Below are 17995 nucleotides of genomic sequence, written 5' to 3'. Positions count from 1 at the left end.
AACAAAAACAATGGCTGACTCCACTTGCGTTGGTCGTTCATATAATGCTTGATGCCTCTCACTAGCACGTCTAAACTACTGAAGGAGCTTTCCAATCAATCAATGTGCTACACAGAATTCTGCCATTTCTTGACCTTTCATATAAACACTCATTGTGTTTGGAAACACAATAAATTGGAAGAGTCATGAAATCACACACCAAGGGACGTGTCGCGTGAAGGAAACCGGACCAAAGACAAACTTGTAAATACTTGACGGGATACGAACGCGCAACCACATGGTGTAAAGCGATGATAGCGTGATGGTTTACGAATTTACTTGATTTATCTGAACGGTGTTTTACGTCGTGGTCAAGAATATTTCACGTACACTACGGCGGCCAGCATTATGGTGGGAGGAAACCCACATCCGCAGATCTTCCAACGTACGGCCGGAGAGGAAGCCAGCATGAGATGGAGCACACTGGTGAGAGGCTCCTGGGTCATTTCGTCGTGCTGGCACGCTGACCACAAAATATCAGTAATAGCAGTGCTTGATACCAAAACATTTGTGATGATAATACCTGATCCCAAAATATCAGCAATGATGGTACCTGTAGTTCGGTCTTTCCATCATCAGACAGAATTTCGTAAACATCGATGTTGTCTGTGGTAAAGACGTCAGCTGTTGTAAACCCGGTGTCCGTTCTGAACACTGTATCTGGCCGCTGAGACTCCTGTCTGTTGAAAGATACCAACGGGTCCACCTCTTCATCATCGTATGCCGGCACGTGGACGCGGACTTCGTGGAAAACCTCGTGATACATTACCATCTCATGTGTGCTCAGAATGGACTCATCTGCAAATAGAGTAAGTAAGTTTAGGGGGCTGCTATTTTTTTTACACAACATACAGAGTCCTTTAGGCGAAACAAGGCTGTCCATTATGTATTTACACCTATTTACATATTTGATTGGGTCTTACCTTGGTAAGGAGCAGGGCCCTAAGGAGCAGGTGAAAGCCTTGTCAAGAGTTATGACATAAAACCGCAGCCGAAAGGCGAGAGCTAGATTTGAACCATTAACCTATGAAACTTTACACAAAACTTTACTCCTTTCAACTGTCGAGCTCCAAATGGTGAATAACAGGATGGCTAAATGTTGAGATAGATGAGTGAATAATATCAATTTAGTTATTCGACTGAAGACTTTTCCATTTATATGACAGCGGCCAGATTTATGGATAGAGGAAACCGTAACTCTTCGAGAAAACCTCACGACTTAAAGCCGCAGCCGAACCAGCGAAAGCTGGATTCGAACACGCGACCTCTTCTGCCACCTAGGGCATCAGCTTTATTTGCCAGTGAGTTCCCTAGAGGAGTAATAAGAATGTTTATGATTAAGGAGAATAACAGAATGGAATAATAACATGATAGGTAAATAATAGGATGGGTGAATAATAGGATGGGTGAATAACAGGATGGGTGAATAATAGGATGGGTAAATACTAGGATGGGTGAATAACAGGATGGGTAAATAATAGGATGGGTGAATAACAGGATGGATGAATAATAGGATGGGTGAATAACAGGATGGGTAAATACTAGGATGGGTGAATAACAGGATGGGTAAATAATAGGGTGGGTGAATAACAGGATGGATGAATAATAGGATGGGTGAATAACAGGATGGGTAAATAATAGGATGGGTGAATAACAGGATGGGTAAATAATAAAATGGGTGAATAACAGGATGGTGAATAACAGGATAGTTGAATAACAAGATGACTGAATAACAAGATGGGGGTATGTTAATATGGTCAGTAGGTGGTCAGTATGAAGGCAGAGTGTTTAAAAATTAACATGTAGTTCGTTTGGGAAATCGAAGAACTGTAAATCGTTCCACGATTCCATTAGCCTTCACACCGATCACTTTAAAATGTTATTTATTGCTGCCTGGCTTGGCGCCCAGCTCTGAAGGATTAGAGCAAGGAAACAGAACTGGTTGGCGGCATGGACTCGCCATACTACAAGAAGACACAGTACATGCACACAGGAAAGACTTGCCGTTGTCAAATGAAAGAAAAATTGTTAAGTACGACGTAAAACCTTAAATATGCAAACCTTTACTGTTCAGTTGGACGAAAGATAAGGTCAAATTGTCAAACACTGCAGCTTCCGGACACAGCAGAACCCACTGGACAAGTACTGTTCGCGACGCCGCTATGGTCCCCAAATGAAGTTCAAACGTCTTCGACTGAATTTCGCCATCAGTTACCACGTCATGGATGAGGCAGCGAATACCCTTACCGGTAGACCAGCTGCGTAGAGACAACTTAGCAGCCTCTACCTTCAGCCCATTTACGGCTCCAGTCCCATTATTCATTATAACCATCTTAAGGGAAAGGGGCACGTCGGTTCCATTTTCTGCAACGAAGTCATTAATGTACATGACACAAGTAGAAATCTAACCATATGTAAACAGACCTGCGTAACATATATTTAATTCATTCATTTAAAAAGGTTTTACAACAAAACGATGATAACGTATGGGGCTTGAATTGTATAAAATTTCTGAAGAAACTAAAGAATGGCTTACTTGAAAAGAAAATTTTTAATTTACGTCCGAGAGTTCAGTCTCTAACATGCTACGTTTAATTTAGTCATTTTCTTAAATTGCTTTAAATTAAAAAGTCGTCTCAAGGTAAGAGATTCGGAGGATGTACAATTTTAGCATTGTTAAGAACAGTTTGAATATACCCTTGTATGGTGTAAAATTGAAACGTCATGTCACCGTACCTCAACACTTATGCTAGATATCAATCACCAGTTAACTTCCTCACTTTTTATCTTCCGGCACAGATTGTTGACAATTGATTGTTCTTCGGAAAGAAATGCGTTAATGTGTGAATCACCTATATAAAGTAGTTGGCCTTGAATGCCATATGCACTGTATAACCTGTTGGCTTTTAAATTAGGTCAAACTTAACTCTATAGCGCTTAACTTATATTACGGTGCAAAGTTTACCAGTGGGGCATTCTGTCCAGCTGCTTGAATGGGAGACTCGAGCTACACAGCCGGTCCAAATGTTTTCCTGACGTCGCAGTGCATGTGTACTTCATACATGTTTTTATGAACACACATACACCTATAATTGTGACGTAATAAAGGAAACAACAAATGAGTTCACAGTTTTGGACTGTCTTGATACAGACAGGAAAGAGTTTCAAGAGCTCCCTATTATGAGAAAACAACGCAAACGATACCTTGCCTGAGTTGTTCATCCGGTGAAAAGCGAGGATAGAAAATATGAATTTGTAGATGTGGTGATGCTAAGACTGTTAGGATGTCTCCTCGAATAAGAACCTCCAGTTGCTTGCCCCTAAAAGTGTGATGGATCACAGCGGATATCTTATATTTGACTCTTTCTTCTGTGGCCGCCATATCCAATGGAGTTATCCGCCATTGATGGCTCCCTGAGGCCCCCAAAGGTAAAGCCAACCCAGTATTTTCCGTCTCGAATCCTGGAGTACTGTAAAGTTCTGCATGGAATAAAAAACATGGTCGGTAGTAATCGAAAAGTCACTGAACAACAAGAGTTAGTTATTTATCACGATAAAGTCTTACACCACTATATACAATTTATGTATTCATTTATTTGGGACGAAATCGGGATGACAGTCGGAAGCACTTAAGGTTGATTTTACAAATTGCTCTTCTAAAATGAATTGTTGTATTATTACCAGCTATTGTCATCTAGAAGGGGTTTCCTCGCGTTGTCCAGGAAAATTTATTTATTTCATTTAAGCTTTACCTCCGCTCTCAAGTATCATTTCACTAATACGATGACGACCAGCATTGTGGTTTGAGGAAACCGTTTGAGGTATGACAGATAAGGCAAAGATATCGGGTAAGATTTAATCAACTCTACCAGTCGTGAGGTTGTAGAAGATTTTTAAATTTCGTAATAACGACTCTATCTCACTCTTTTTTTATTGTTCTGAAGGATAATTATGTCTGTTTTTCGTCTCTAACTTCTTGCTCCTTCTTAGTTCTGAGTCTGGTTGACCAAGTTCACAGCTTAACTACCACGTTAACCGCTCTGAATCGTTACACTCACTGACATGGAATTTTGTTCTGCTGCCTGCATTGTCCCAAACGTTGTACGCCACAAAAAGATGTTCCGTGATCTTAAAGCAATTCTGAATTCATATCACCTCATTAAGCGAGAATAATAAAGACCATAGTATTGCAATTAACACAAAGGTAACCGACGCATCCACTAAGACAGCATCAGTACTTCGAAAACCGCTTCGAATCACGTGACTGATTGCAATGGTGGGCTCCGTCTCAATAGTTGATTATAGTTCCTTTCTGTTCATTGTTAATACAGAAATTAAGACTCCAACAATTTGGCAATCGCCCTTTAAATGGTGCATATCTCATTGATATCAATTCAATCATTGCACGAGTTTATCTCATTCTGGACTATGCCGAGTACTACCGTCTAGAATTGGAAATCACGGTTATCGAATTTTGGCTTGCCGCCGATATGCCAGGTACATTTCTTATAATTGTCACGTTTATGCTTTTATTATTCAAAAATAATTAGGTGATATGAAGTTAGGATTACGGTAGGGTTAGAGAAAACATTGGTTTGTAGCGAACAGCTTTTTGGCATTTTGGAAGACAGCACACTCGAAAAGGCCGAGTTTCATTACGAAAGTTCAATTTTTAAATAAATAAAAAATAATCATGCATAAATCTTATAACCTTTAACATATACACTGGAATAATAATACGTAGTCAACCTATTGTGAACAAATGAGAAGAATCCTCGCTGTCGTTCAGACGAACAATGGAAATGTTGACCAGTACATCCAACAAACTTGTCAGTTCGCCATTTTCTGTGTCCATGGTGACGATCACGTGACTGTTCACGTCTGTCCGCTTCTGATTGAGTCTCAGTTTAGCCTTGGCACACAAATGTTTGTCCTGATAACAGCAACAACCACATTCTATGTTATATAGGAAGCAAGAAATCAACAAACAGATGTTAGTAATATACATTGTTATTTACGACGGGGAATGTTTTTCCTAAATTCATTCGAATGTATTGACTGTCTGAAAGATTGGTTGACTGAAATTCTGTAACAGTCATCTGTTAAGCCTTCTGTAAACACTAAAGCCGGCTTTAAAAGAGAACTAACGACTTACCTTCGGCGACTGACTAAATGACTTCAGTTCTTCGTTATACCACGTCAGCGGGTCAGAATGTCCTCTCTGCAATGAACAAAGCAAAAATAAAATAAAATAAAATAAATCAAAAACACCATGATAACAAAGCCCATCATGATTGTTTACAAACGCAATCATGATGGTCTTAGTTGCTAACCACTTTCTAAAATCGCGCCGGTTAATGTCCTCATTGTACAGACTACCCACATCTCTGCTACCCAATTGATGACGCTGAATGAGTATTTTTAAGTCCCGTTGATCCGGTGCTATGTATAATATGGACTTCCGGGGTTCATCTAGTCAAATGAAAACAGGACAAATCGTATATATCTCATACGATTTATGCATGTGGCTAAAATCGAACAACAGTTCACAGATATTTCCACCTTGTTGAATTTTAGAAGTTGTTACAACAAAATCAAATTCACTTAGATATGTGTTCTGTGAACAACACAGTACCATCTGTCAACTGACAATAACCTCATTTGATCATCTTTTTCTTAATTATCATCCCTTGCTGGACCCATTCAGTGTAGTCAGGTTTACTTACTACCTGCCGAATTTTAGGATAGTTTTAATTTGTTTAACTTAGGTTAATTAACAATATAAATAATATATAAAACTCTTACCTCAGTCATCAGATCTAGTCCTTTCATGAAAGGACCAAGCAGGTTTGACATGGTAGAAGGAGAAAAATGGCGGAGTTTGGAAAAAAATTCCTCTGCCTGTTCCGGCTCCAAGGAACGGGGTAAATGGGTAGCTAATTGTCCCGTAAGTTCACTTAACGGGAGACTGCTGGCTGAGGAGTTCCCAAGGATGGGCTTGGCAGTCTGGGTGAACCAGACAGGGTCTACAAATGTGTCCCTGGTAACAGACAAGCCCACGGAAATCATGGAAACTTAAAAATAAGAGTGCTTGTAAATATTAAAACAAGCTTGGGGAAAATAGTATTATATGAAGTAAGAAAACCCTGTGTACTTTCTTCTAAAACTGGTTGATTGTAGGTGAGAAAGAAGAAAAAATTGCCACATTCGGGTGAAAATATGTGGGCTCAATATGGTTAGGCCAAAAGTCAATAATCAAAATACAACCTTTGATATTTAAGTGACTCATTGTCTGGACATTTTTTTTCGCACTACTACCAAACCATTTATTTTTCGCTGCAAAAGAAGCCATATTAATTGGGAAGCGTTATTGTGGGCTTTTCTCAGTGCAATAAAACAGTATCAACCTAAACCGCTTTGCAAAGATTTCATATTCAAGAACAATTAGCCCACAAATCGTATTTTTTACGTTTGAGCACGATACAAAAATAAGCGTAAAATGGTCTGTCTACGCATTTCGTCATGTGGTATATCACCTATACATACTTACACAAATACAAAGGACCAGTCAGAGCATATGTGCCAAAACAGAAACAAAATGAAGCACGGTAAAATGAGTCAAAGGTAGATAGCAATCACAGTATAATAATCGGCATTTTTCCCTACGTTACTTATGAGGCACTTGACATTTTTACATGGACTAAAATAATAATCATGATTTGTTTTTTTTTGGGGGGGGGAGGGGGGGTGTCTGTTTCACGTGACCTATTTAGTACAGTATGGGCCTACTCGGTCATGGCTGTACATGTACCTAAATTATGATGATCTGACACCCTACAAATATTACTGAACTCACCAGCTACTGGGTAAAAGCGCATCACGTATGTTATAAATCGCCTGGACGACAAGTCTGCTCTCAGCCACTGATGGCGCTCTGCCCCTTCCCGAATTCCCACTGCTTTCTTCACCTGGGAATGAATATTTCTCTTCGCAGCTGTTTTTCAGATCATCAACACATGTCCTGTAGATGATAACGTCAGAAGAAGAAAGTAAATGAACAAAAATGAACATAACTGCTGTTAAACCTTTCTCTTACAGGGACATGAATGCAGTTCATTTCACAATTATACTCGTTACTGAGAAAATTGTTGAAAAATATTTTTAAACATGGGTTTCTAAGTGATGTAACAAGCCAGAAGAAACCAACATGTTTTGCCACGTGCGTCTTACCAGACTACCTTTGCGTTCAACAGCCGACGTCAAAATAGCCAGGCCCCGGGAGCACGAAGCGATCTTAGACGTAAGACAGCACTTAAATCATAAAATCTGGTAAGTTCCTTTCAGTTATTTTACGTTGTGAAGCAAAATTTTGACCTTATAGCATAAGAAACAAGAATTTTAAAGTCATTTGAAATTTTGACTTAAGTCTAAGATGTTTCATGATCCCCGGGCCAGAGACAGATATCAGATACCCGACCTCATGAGTCAGAGTAATAGAGGAGTCAGGCGAAGTGTAATGAGAGTCTGAAAATAAAATACTGATGATTACAGGGGAAAACATCAATCAAATAACTAACAAGTTCAATGTAAATAACAGTTATTATAAGGTATTAATTGTCAACATAATCATATAATTGCATGTTAACGCGTTTTCTTTATAAATAAAACTTTTATTCGATTATTTTGTATTATTTCACAAGATTCTTTGAATATACCGACATCTATATACTGGTCCTCAGGCAATAATGATAACTTCTTTCCCGGATTTTGGCTTTTAAATTAATGTATGCCTGTATAAAATAAATCTAATTTCTCACCTTCGAGATACATTAGAGTCCGATGAGTTTGTGTTCAGCGCCCGTGAATATCCTGGCACTTGTCCGCACGAGACGAACAGTTCAAGCATAGCGATGAAGCCGCCCAAAAAGGTCCCATAGAGCGTCCGTTCATCCATCATGGTGCGGAACGTTCCCGCAGCGCACTTTGCCCACTCTCGAGGAATTTTGATGGAACGCGTGCATTCTGACACCGTCAGCAAGCAGGGCTCACAAAATACAGACTGTTCCAGGGGAATGTTATAGTCTGCATGGAACAATAAACAGACGGAAACAGACAGTTTCACTTCACGTTTAGGTTTGGAAAATCAAAACAAAGATCATAAAACTAATGCGCAATACACAATGTATCACTCAGCTATATACACAGTTGCAAGAGACAATGTGTTCACAAAGCCATAGAGGCACAGGCCTAAAGACCTTGAAAAAACAGGTCAAGGTCAATGAAAACCATTATGATTCTTCTACAACCTGTTGTTGGTTTATTACCCCGTTGGTTTATTAAGTCCATCAAGAAATGGGCCTGTAATTCATGTTGGGCTTTAACACGCTTTAGGGCGAGATTATTATGTTATCATATACGCATGTGTTAGTCTTATCACTTTGGTACCGGCCCCGATAGCATAGTTGGTAGAGCGTCCGATTCAGGAATGGTAGATCCAGGGTCAATCCTGGGTCGTGTCACACCTAAGACCTTAAAAGAGGAAGTTGTAACTTTGAAGGGATAGTGCAACGACATTGTTGACCCGTATCAGTATAATGGCTCGGGCGGGGCGGCTTACCTGCCTTCGGAAAGGCGTCTCAGTGAAGTAGCACTAGATAAAAGAGCGGTGGAAATCCGCCCTGAAACAAGGAGGCACATTAGATGCACTGTAAGGACTCCTTCGTCATGATATGATTGGAAAATTGTTACGTACGACGTTAAATCCCAAGCACTCACTCACTCTTATCACATTGAGAAAAAAATCACATTGAAAATCGTGATTTTGGCATGACACGAAGTGTATGGCATTATACAGGCATAAAATAAATAAAAGTCTTGCCCAATATACCAAGAAAGGCTTTGAACACACCTTGGGTATCACGACTGGATCTCACCTAAATCCGGAAGTTCCACGTCACTGGGGGGACCAGCCTCGCTTGTTGCGTTTGGTTTCCCGCCTCGCATCATGATAACATGAACTTCTTTAGGTAGGTTTGTCCCACAAGCGCCATTATACAAAACTTTCAGTAAGAGGTGAGGGATATCAGAAATTGTCCTCTGTCTGAAACAAAGAAAAACTACTACCTTACAAGGGCCATTTATCCGGATCTCCTAACAAGCAGTCTGTAACTTTTCCATTATATCGATTATAACGATCGTGTCGATTGTAATACAATTGACCATACAGAGTCGCCTTTAGCCCATAACATTGAAGTCAATGTAAACCATACAGAAAACAGTACACATATGGCGGTTGCACGTGCTTATATTAACTTTGAGCTACACATGGCTCTTGACATCGCCATTTAAAACAACTCTCCTACATTCTCCCGTCCTTTCCTCATCAGCGTGTACCCAAAGACAGAATAAACCACAGTAACTACCATTATTCCAGTAAGACGTACCAAATAACACCAAATTAATGAATGTCAATACATATTACTATTTTATTTGACTTTTTAGTGGAAGTTACACAGCATGGTGGTAAAAAGTGTCGTTCTATATAAAAAATTGAAAAGATGACTTGACCTCTTATATGGAAAGGAGCGAAACCTATTGTGCATATCCTCTGCATCGATAAATTCTCTAAAAAAACTTCTTACCTGAAAGTTTCTGTTTCCGCAGCCATGGTGACGTTAACATCGGGATTTGTGGTCAGAAAACGTACCGTCACAAGCACCATAACTGTCCCATTCACTGGAATGTCACCAACTTGGGTCGAGTCCTTCACAACAACAAACATGTTCTCAAAATGAACGTATTAGATAGTTCTGTGACTGTACCAGCTACATTACCACACGGGTTATATTTTAATGTACATGTTCCACGCAGGGTACGACAAGTCTATGGTAGGACTGGTGCAGATATAATCTCTATTTCTAATGTAAAAGACAACAGCATGGAGAGCAAATCTAGACTAGAGACGACAGTGTGATTGTTGGCAAATGGTCACACGCAACCGATGACATATGGACTGTTATCATTGTACCTCAGTTAAGGTTTTATTTTAACCGTTTATGTAAATGCTTAGATATTAGCTCCCTAGCTACGAGGCTTAAGCAGAATTAGGTAACAATATATGCAATGACGTTATAGGTCTAGGAAAATGTCATATTTCCACCACATTTAACACAACACAATAATGAACTATCATTTTTATAAGATTGTTTGGGGCCTCCGAGGCTCATTTGGTTAGCGCGCTAGAGCAGCGTAATGACCCAAAAACCTGCGGATGGTCGTGGGTTTTTTCGTGCTCTGCCCGGTTTCCTCCCACCATAATGCTGGCCGCCATCGTATAAGTCAAATATTCTTCAGTACGGCGTAAAACACCAATCAAATAAATAAACAAATAAATATAAGATTGTTGCTATTATATAAATTCAGTTTGATTAAAGAGGACCGTAAGTAAACGTTTATCTACGGTACGTCTAAACTAGATATCAGTGTGGCCCTAATCACTCATTCCGTCATTTTAAATGTTTACTACGCATCATCACCTACCACCTCAAATCGCAGGAATGGATGGTCCTCTGGCAGTTGGATCGTTACATTGTATGCAGTAACTCCTCCGCGGTTTTCCAACCGCATGTTGATGTTGTTGATGTTGCCTTGCTCGATAGCATTCAGATCCAGTGTTAAGGGTGTGACGATTATAACAGGAGCTGGAGCGTCTGTGGAGATGTCTGCCTGAAGTGCTACTCCATCCCTACTCTTAAGGTCATCTGATTGTACCCATCTGAAGCCAAACATTCACAAACGCTGTTCTGTGAATTTTACTGACGGCTAACAAGAATCAAGTTCTAGTCACAGTTTAGTACAAAGTCTTCTTGGAAAAGTACTTATGAATGACCTTGCTCATAGTCGGACGCCACACCTGGATGTCGGTGTGGAAGTAGAAGAAACGTTTTTATTATACGTTGATATTCACTGTATAGAGTACCATCACATTATATCAAAAATCACGATTTTATTTATACGGCTATCTCTGTATGCTTAATCGGGTCTTTGTCACATGAGTATTTTAGTCCTCCTTGGAAAGTGAAGGGAAAAGTTATCACTAGATAACTTACGACAGGTTCACGGCAATCTTCTCCAAGGTGACCTTGAACTGTTCCTTCCCGGCAGTCACAAAGATGAACGAGGATTGTGGTTTGTGACTGACAGATGTCACCGATAGTTCGTAGTAATCTTCGTGGAGTCCCGTAAATGTGGCCACGCCTTCAAAATTCACGAGTATAAAACTGGCATTCATTTATATTTCAACGGAGTTTGATGTATTTTCCAAAAATATTTTTCTTTTATTTCTACAGTCAGGTTTGAATACTCATGTACCTGACAAACCTCACAATGCAATGCTATGTACAATTCAGCCACCTAAAGGCTCATGGGCTGAACAGTTACACAAGCCAAAATTAATTCATTACTATAGGTACAAGTGGAACAAATAGGGCTGTCCAACCTTTGGTTAGCTTTTCAATGAAAAATCAAACTTACCCAAATCATCCGTGGGTGTTTGGACTCTGAACCCCCTGTTATCGTTTGATAGTTCCACAACTGCTGACGACAGGCCGGCTGTAGGCCTACCATGTGTCATGCATGCGCGTTCGTCCTCTACTAGAACTGTGACGTTGACAGTTTCTTCAGACAAGATATACAGACTGTAACCAAGAGTACTGCGTCATTTGGGGTCGAAAGTGTGGGTGTGATTTGATAGTTGACACGGTTTTCAAGGAAGATTGGATTAATGTCTTAATGATAAAGGTTTTATACTGAGCTCAATAAGATGGGATCGATAGAGAAAAATGCACTGTAAGCTAGTCATTGTGTTCAAACCTGCTTCTAACATGCCCCATCCTTGTCTTCAATTCAAACCAGCTGGAAAAAGAAGACTTAACAGGATGCGCACTCTGACGCATGCGTACTGAGCTAAATTAACCCAAACCATTCGCAGCAAGAATTCCAGGACATCACTACCGATTTTTCAGTTGGGCTAAGCCGGGGAATGTGTTACGAGGGCCTCCGTGGCTCAGTCGGTTAGCGCGCTAGAGCAGCGTAATGACCCACGAGCCTCTCACCAATGTGGTTGCTGTGAGCTGAAGTCCAGCTCATGCTGGCTTCCTCTCCGGCTGTACGTGGGAAGGTCTTCCAGCAACCTGCAGATTGTTGTGGGTTTCCCCCGGGCTCTGCCCGGTTTCCTCCCACCATAATGAAGGGCCGCAGTCGTATAAGTGAAATATTTTTGAGTACGGCGTAAAACACCAATCAAATAAATAAATTATGCATTAGGTTGCTTTTGCTTTACATTTAACTATGCATAAATATGAGCCGTGGATGAGAACTCATAAGTGAAATTTTCTTGAGTACGGCGTAAAACATCAATTAAATAAATAAGTTAATAAATTAAGTAATTTATTTACACACGCACCTATCCAACCATCATATAACCAACATATAACTAAGCTCTCTTAGCCATAACTACACTTGACACTTTCAGAATTACTTTGAATGGAGTCCTTTACGTACACCTCCATCAACAGACAGCCGTTCGAAATTCTGCATGCTACTAATCCAGCGTTCAGCTTGTTTAACTTAAACGATTAGTGTCCATATTTAGCTAAAGGTCCTAAATGCAAACTCTTTCTCCGTTACAAATTACAAAGTTTTTACCTGTCACCTATTTAAACAATACACTATAGGCCTCTGAGAAACGCATTTAAGGTCCTCTTAAAACAATAGATTTACTGCTCAAGCCGATCTCCTGTCGGTCTTCGATACAACAGCGTTGAGAGCACAGCTGACCATGCGCAAAGCTCGGTTGTCTTTTAACCTGGGAATTCGCACAAAAACGATGTCAATGTAAAACAGGACAAACCATAACCTACCAAACCCTACCGCCAGAGGCACTGCGCTGGAATGACTGAACAAGCGTAAAATCCATCGCCTGAAAACTCAGAACCTGAAGTTTGTTCATTGCTGTCCCTGGCATAAAATGGAACATCAGCGTGGTTTCTTCTTGGCTAATCGTTTATTATTGGTTCAAATTCATATGGCAGTATATTTGCTTCTGTATAGCAAAAATCCATCTCGAAAATGACATCATATTGACAGGAATTCCCAGATTCAAAGGCCCTGCCAGTGATCAGCAGTGACGTTATCGCTGAGGTACGGGATGGGCGGCTGTAGACAATCTAGAGCAATACCTCTTGTTTTCAGAGGATTTAACGTCTTTATTATTGCGTTTCTCAAAACCCCTTTCCACAGTATACCGTTTAACCAGGTTATAATCTTTGCAATGAGGATTGTTTGACCATTAGCACATTCAATATGTTAAATACTCAACGCTATAAAAGCCAAGATTTAGACTGTAAAGTGAAAAAAAAACATCAGGTAAACGAAACAAAAATTACTTCACCCAAAGCGTAGACTCGATGTCCTGTGACGTCACTACAATGCTGCCTTGCTTATAGCCGATATCTGCCTCAGCAGGGGGCGCCACCAGAACATTGAGCATGGCGGATTCCTCAGGATGTATATCGAGGAACGGGTAGTCGAGATCTGTTACATCAAGCTTGTCGAACGACAAAACGAATAAATCCTCAGAAGTCGGGGGCTGTAATTCCAAGTTCAACGCAGTTGCAGTCCCCGTGTTTTTCAAAATTACCTGCAAAAACACACAAGCAAATGTTTGTCGTCCATATGATACATAAAAGACCTTGATTGAGACAAAGAAACAAGGAGATATTCTATCTCAATCTTATGCTGTAGCAACGGTAGACATCAACACTATCCAGTACTGAGTCTAATACATGGCTAATAAAGACAGGGGCTCTTTTAGAAGTGACATTCATTTAACCTCTAGGTCACGAGGTTCCTCTTACTGTTTCCCTAACATATGGTTTATAGACAGAAGCCTTTTTAGGAGTGATATTCATTCATTTATTTAGTTGAGTGGTGTTTTACGCCGTAATTAAGAATGTTTCACTTCATATACCTTAACAGCCTGCATTATGGTGGTAGGGAACCGGACACAGACTGGAGGAAACAAAAGACAACACAGTCTGCTGGCAGATGTTGCATAATCAAAACCTCGCAGTCCAAACTATGTCAAGTTATGCCATGCTATAAATTTTAATTGTCAGGTGAGAGTTATTTCTGTAACACTTCTTTTTTGTTTCAGCCAAACAGCGGGGTACAAGTGAGACGACCTCGTGTTTACAGTTTCTCTTTCCTGGTGTATGCCATGGCTTCCTAAAAACTCCAGATTAAAATTTGATTTGATTTGAGTTACCATGCACCTTAAGAACAAAATGGCTCTGGTCGTTTACATCTAGGTCTCTCTTCACCTCTTCCGAAATAACTAATGTTGTATTAATTGTTGCTCTTTTTTCAAAGGCTAAGTGTGAACAAAATCGAACATGAACCAGAGCAGCGCGAAACTGGAGAGTGGCATGTCGCTATTCTCGATGAAGCCACATGCCAGTTTTAAACACATTTAAAAGTGACGCACCTCGAATGTGCGTTCCTTTCCCCTGAAGATAGTAATGTTTAACTCGTTGGGATTCATGACAAGAACCGGCCCCGATGCCCCAATGTCAACGCTGACCTCCACTGTAACGTTTGCCAACTCGGCACTCATAAACGTTATCTGTAAGCCAGTGGATACGGCAACGTCAGCTACGATTCAAGAGAGATAGACATCATCAAAGGCAGAAGTAAAAAAAACAACAAGGAAATATAACTGCCAAAACTTAAACGGGAATAATTCTTTGAAATCAATTATCCTGAGAAATGTTTTTCTTTCAGCCAGTTGTGCAGTTTTTACAGTTGACCTAATTATTGAGCTATTTTCATTGGCCTCTCCAAACTTAACTTTCAAACGGAAGGATTCACATTAAGGAGTTTTTGCCACCCAACTAAAGGCACGTGTGCCAAATTTGAAAAAAAAATTGATTTTGTGATTTTAGAGCTTGAAGAAGATGCTTAAACACTTTTCATATAAATCCAACATATGGCAACCAGGTCATGTGACATAGGGCAACATACTTTTTACATGTACTACTTCAGACAAAAGACAAGCACCTGTGTAAAAGTTTCAGCAGATTTCATCGGCCGGTTTTCTCTGTAGCTGGGACACAAAATTACGGTTAATAATCCTGACAATTCCAGGAGGGTGTCGTCCACAGGGCAGATCCCTGTATACTTTTAAATTTAGTAACCCAGAACACAGCATCTGTGTTGTCAATGGGATGTAATCTTGTGGGGATTTTATGCTTTAGGACTTTAAGTTTCATATTTAACCAATAATTTCCGAAAGGGACACCAAAAGCAAATGTGTCAATAAATTCTGCATTACAAAGGAAACTAGGTGCTTCTGTTTATAGACTATGCAGTTTGTGTGTGTTTTGTGGAAAAACACCAGGTATACCATTTATACCCTGTATGTTGTTTTCTCTATTTGTAAATATATTTACCAAGGGGTCAAGCAATTAGTAGTCTTTGAATTACACAATCGGTAATAGATCTGCATCTGTCTTACCATATGTTGTTCGACATGTTAACCTGCTCACCTAACATGGTAATGTTGACAGGAAATGGCTGTTGGCTAACAAGTTCCGTAACTATGACGTCACCTTGAGGTACGTTTCTCCTGTTGCCAGTCTGCAGTTTGAGGATGATGTTTTCTGTGTCACCATCAATCTGTATAAAACATAATACAAATGGTCGTAAATCTCGATATATTTATTTATTTATTTATTTATATATTTATTTATTTGGTCGTTATTTAACGCTACACTATTTTAGACTTGATCACACATCTCTGAAATCGTGCAAGGACACTAGGATTGGTCTCAAGGATTCAAATTAAATTGTCACAAATGATCATCTGAAGATCATCTCACGAATCAGTGACATAATCAAAACTTTAGGTCATCGATGAGTAGAGAATATTAAGAAATGTTGGGAAATATCAGGGTAAGGAAACGATCAAGTTCGTACCCTTGAGTTCTGACTTTGCCCATACAAACTTACGCAACCATGTATTTACTTACTCCCTTGGGGTCTTTCCCCAGACGAGGTCAATGGACGAGGTGCAGCTAAGTATAGTTGAACATAACTAGATTGTTTTTGAACGTACTGTTTTACGCCTTCTCGTAGACTCCTAAATCTTTTGCTTATGAACGTAACATACCGCATATCGTAAGTCCGTGAGCGGTTCATAAGCGTGGTTTTCTATAACAATCGATTGCGTGATCTCATTCCCAACGAGACCTTTACAAGTGATTGACTGAGGAGTTGTCCGTAATCCCACTACAGACCACGTGACCCGTGATTCAAAGTCAGAGTCGGCAGGATGTCGAGCGTCCTGCAGAGGTAAGTGAAGACAGAAAGTTATAATGTTGTTCTCTTTTTAACGTTTTTTACATCTTTTACACAACCATTTACTAATAAATACGTGAAAATAGCTAGTTTATTTGGTGCATCACTGTCATATTTTTACATGTGTGAATTTTGGTATTACAGCGACCCTTAAGACAACATGTGGTTTTCTATTAACCCAACAAGCAAACAAATCGGTCACCTCCATACTCACGTGTCGAAGCAGTGACAACATCAACAATAATTCAATCAACAAATAGGCAACATATGCAACTTGAATGACTTGAAACAAGAAAGAACTAAATGCACAGTAAAACTGACACTTACAGCATGAAATAAACCAACATCTGATTTCGCCGGATAAAAGTTCTCCTCAAACGTCAGAGATGCATTGTCAGCGTTCGTTTCAAGCAGCCTTGTGTCGTTACCGTGTTTTATTCTACAACAAAATGAAATTACTGATAACTAAACATCCCTTTTCTCCAAATGACAGGTTGCATATAACGAAGATGCGACATGTTCACACTAAATGAACGGTTCAAGCACATCTTTGAAAATCTTAACTGATGTCATATTGATCGTATCGTCGTTTGAAGGCTTGTCTTTCAAACCAGTCGCTACGCTACATCGACGTGTACATTTACTTATGTGACGTCTACTTCACTGTAATGAGGAGCGTGGGATTTCATCAAAACGACTGCTTCATATCACGGGTCAGGCTTTTCCACTATATGATCTTGAATGACTTAGCTATTACTTGCTAAATGCTTCTGTGCATAACAGTCATCCGTGGTAAGGGTGGTCTAATTAGCAGATCCTGTACGCCCTTTGTAAAATGATGCATAGGAGTCTCAAAAACGTGATGCTATTGATGAGAATACAAATAAGCTGATTATGGATTGTTTTTACAAATTACACTCGGCTGGAGGTTTCAAAATGCCTTAAATGTAGGGCAACCTAAACCTACAGTCACAAACTTAACGTTTTTTTCTCATCAATTTTCTTTATTTGCTTATGTCAGTTTTTAAAAGAAGCAAAAATGAAGTAATTTGCACTTCACAAGAGCACCTCTCTTTTGTCACGCAACCATAAATATGTGCCTATTTACCTGATATGAATTGGAAGTGAACCAGATATGTTTTTCTCCGTACTGAGCTTCACCTGCCCAGACAACGTCACGGGGACGGGAACTGTAAATGGTCCCTCTGGATCCAGCTGCAATGAGGTCACGTGGTACCCAGGTAATATTGTCAAACGAACTGTCTCGTTGTCGGAGCCCAAGTCATTGTGACAAAAAATGGTAAATGTTACATCTTCGGGACTGGCAGTGACGTCAGACCACGTGACAAATCCTGTTACTACGTCAATCTTCATACCATTCACATTACTTTCCAATGTCCATGATATGGGTTCTGTGCCCTAAAACAACATGAAAACAAAATGTAATGTTGAATCGTGAGCTGAAGTGTTTTGAACTGGATTGCTCCGGTCGAGAAAAGTGAAAAATGGATGGTTAGGGTCATACTCCTTACAGCGCATG

The 17995-nt window shown here is 39.9% G+C and overlaps 1 protein-coding gene across 1 annotated transcript in view; it reads right to left on the bottom strand.

The window, feature by feature from the left end:
• The window catches only part of LOC135474763 (uncharacterized), a 31729-nt gene that overhangs the window by 330 nt on the left and 13404 nt on the right, over positions 1–17995 (bottom strand). Inside the window, exons 12-30 of the mRNA XM_064754352.1 lie at positions 17564–17874; positions 16783–16894; positions 16268–16441; positions 15645–15774; positions 14585–14751; positions 13485–13738; positions 11572–11735; positions 11148–11295; positions 10579–10813; positions 9681–9802; positions 8973–9139; positions 7857–8121; positions 6896–7060; positions 5845–6079; positions 5195–5260; positions 4789–4972; positions 3244–3519; positions 2101–2403; positions 593–837 (exon numbers count right to left, since the gene is read on the bottom strand). Coding sequence (XP_064610422.1) covers positions 593–837; positions 2101–2403; positions 3244–3519; positions 4789–4972; positions 5195–5260; positions 5845–6079; positions 6896–7060; positions 7857–8121; positions 8973–9139; positions 9681–9802; positions 10579–10813; positions 11148–11295; positions 11572–11735; positions 13485–13738; positions 14585–14751; positions 15645–15774; positions 16268–16441; positions 16783–16894; positions 17564–17874 — 3723 coding nt within the window. The remainder of the gene's footprint in view (positions 1–592; positions 838–2100; positions 2404–3243; positions 3520–4788; positions 4973–5194; positions 5261–5844; positions 6080–6895; positions 7061–7856; positions 8122–8972; positions 9140–9680; positions 9803–10578; positions 10814–11147; positions 11296–11571; positions 11736–13484; positions 13739–14584; positions 14752–15644; positions 15775–16267; positions 16442–16782; positions 16895–17563; positions 17875–17995) is intronic.

The sequence above is a fragment of the Liolophura sinensis genome, chromosome 9 (assembly GCF_032854445.1).
Source record: "Liolophura sinensis isolate JHLJ2023 chromosome 9, CUHK_Ljap_v2, whole genome shotgun sequence".
In the NCBI taxonomy this organism is placed as follows: domain Eukaryota; kingdom Metazoa; phylum Mollusca; class Polyplacophora; order Chitonida; family Chitonidae; genus Liolophura; species Liolophura sinensis.
Note: the sequence above shows the minus strand (reverse complement) of the source record. Positions and strands in the feature narration are given on the sequence as shown.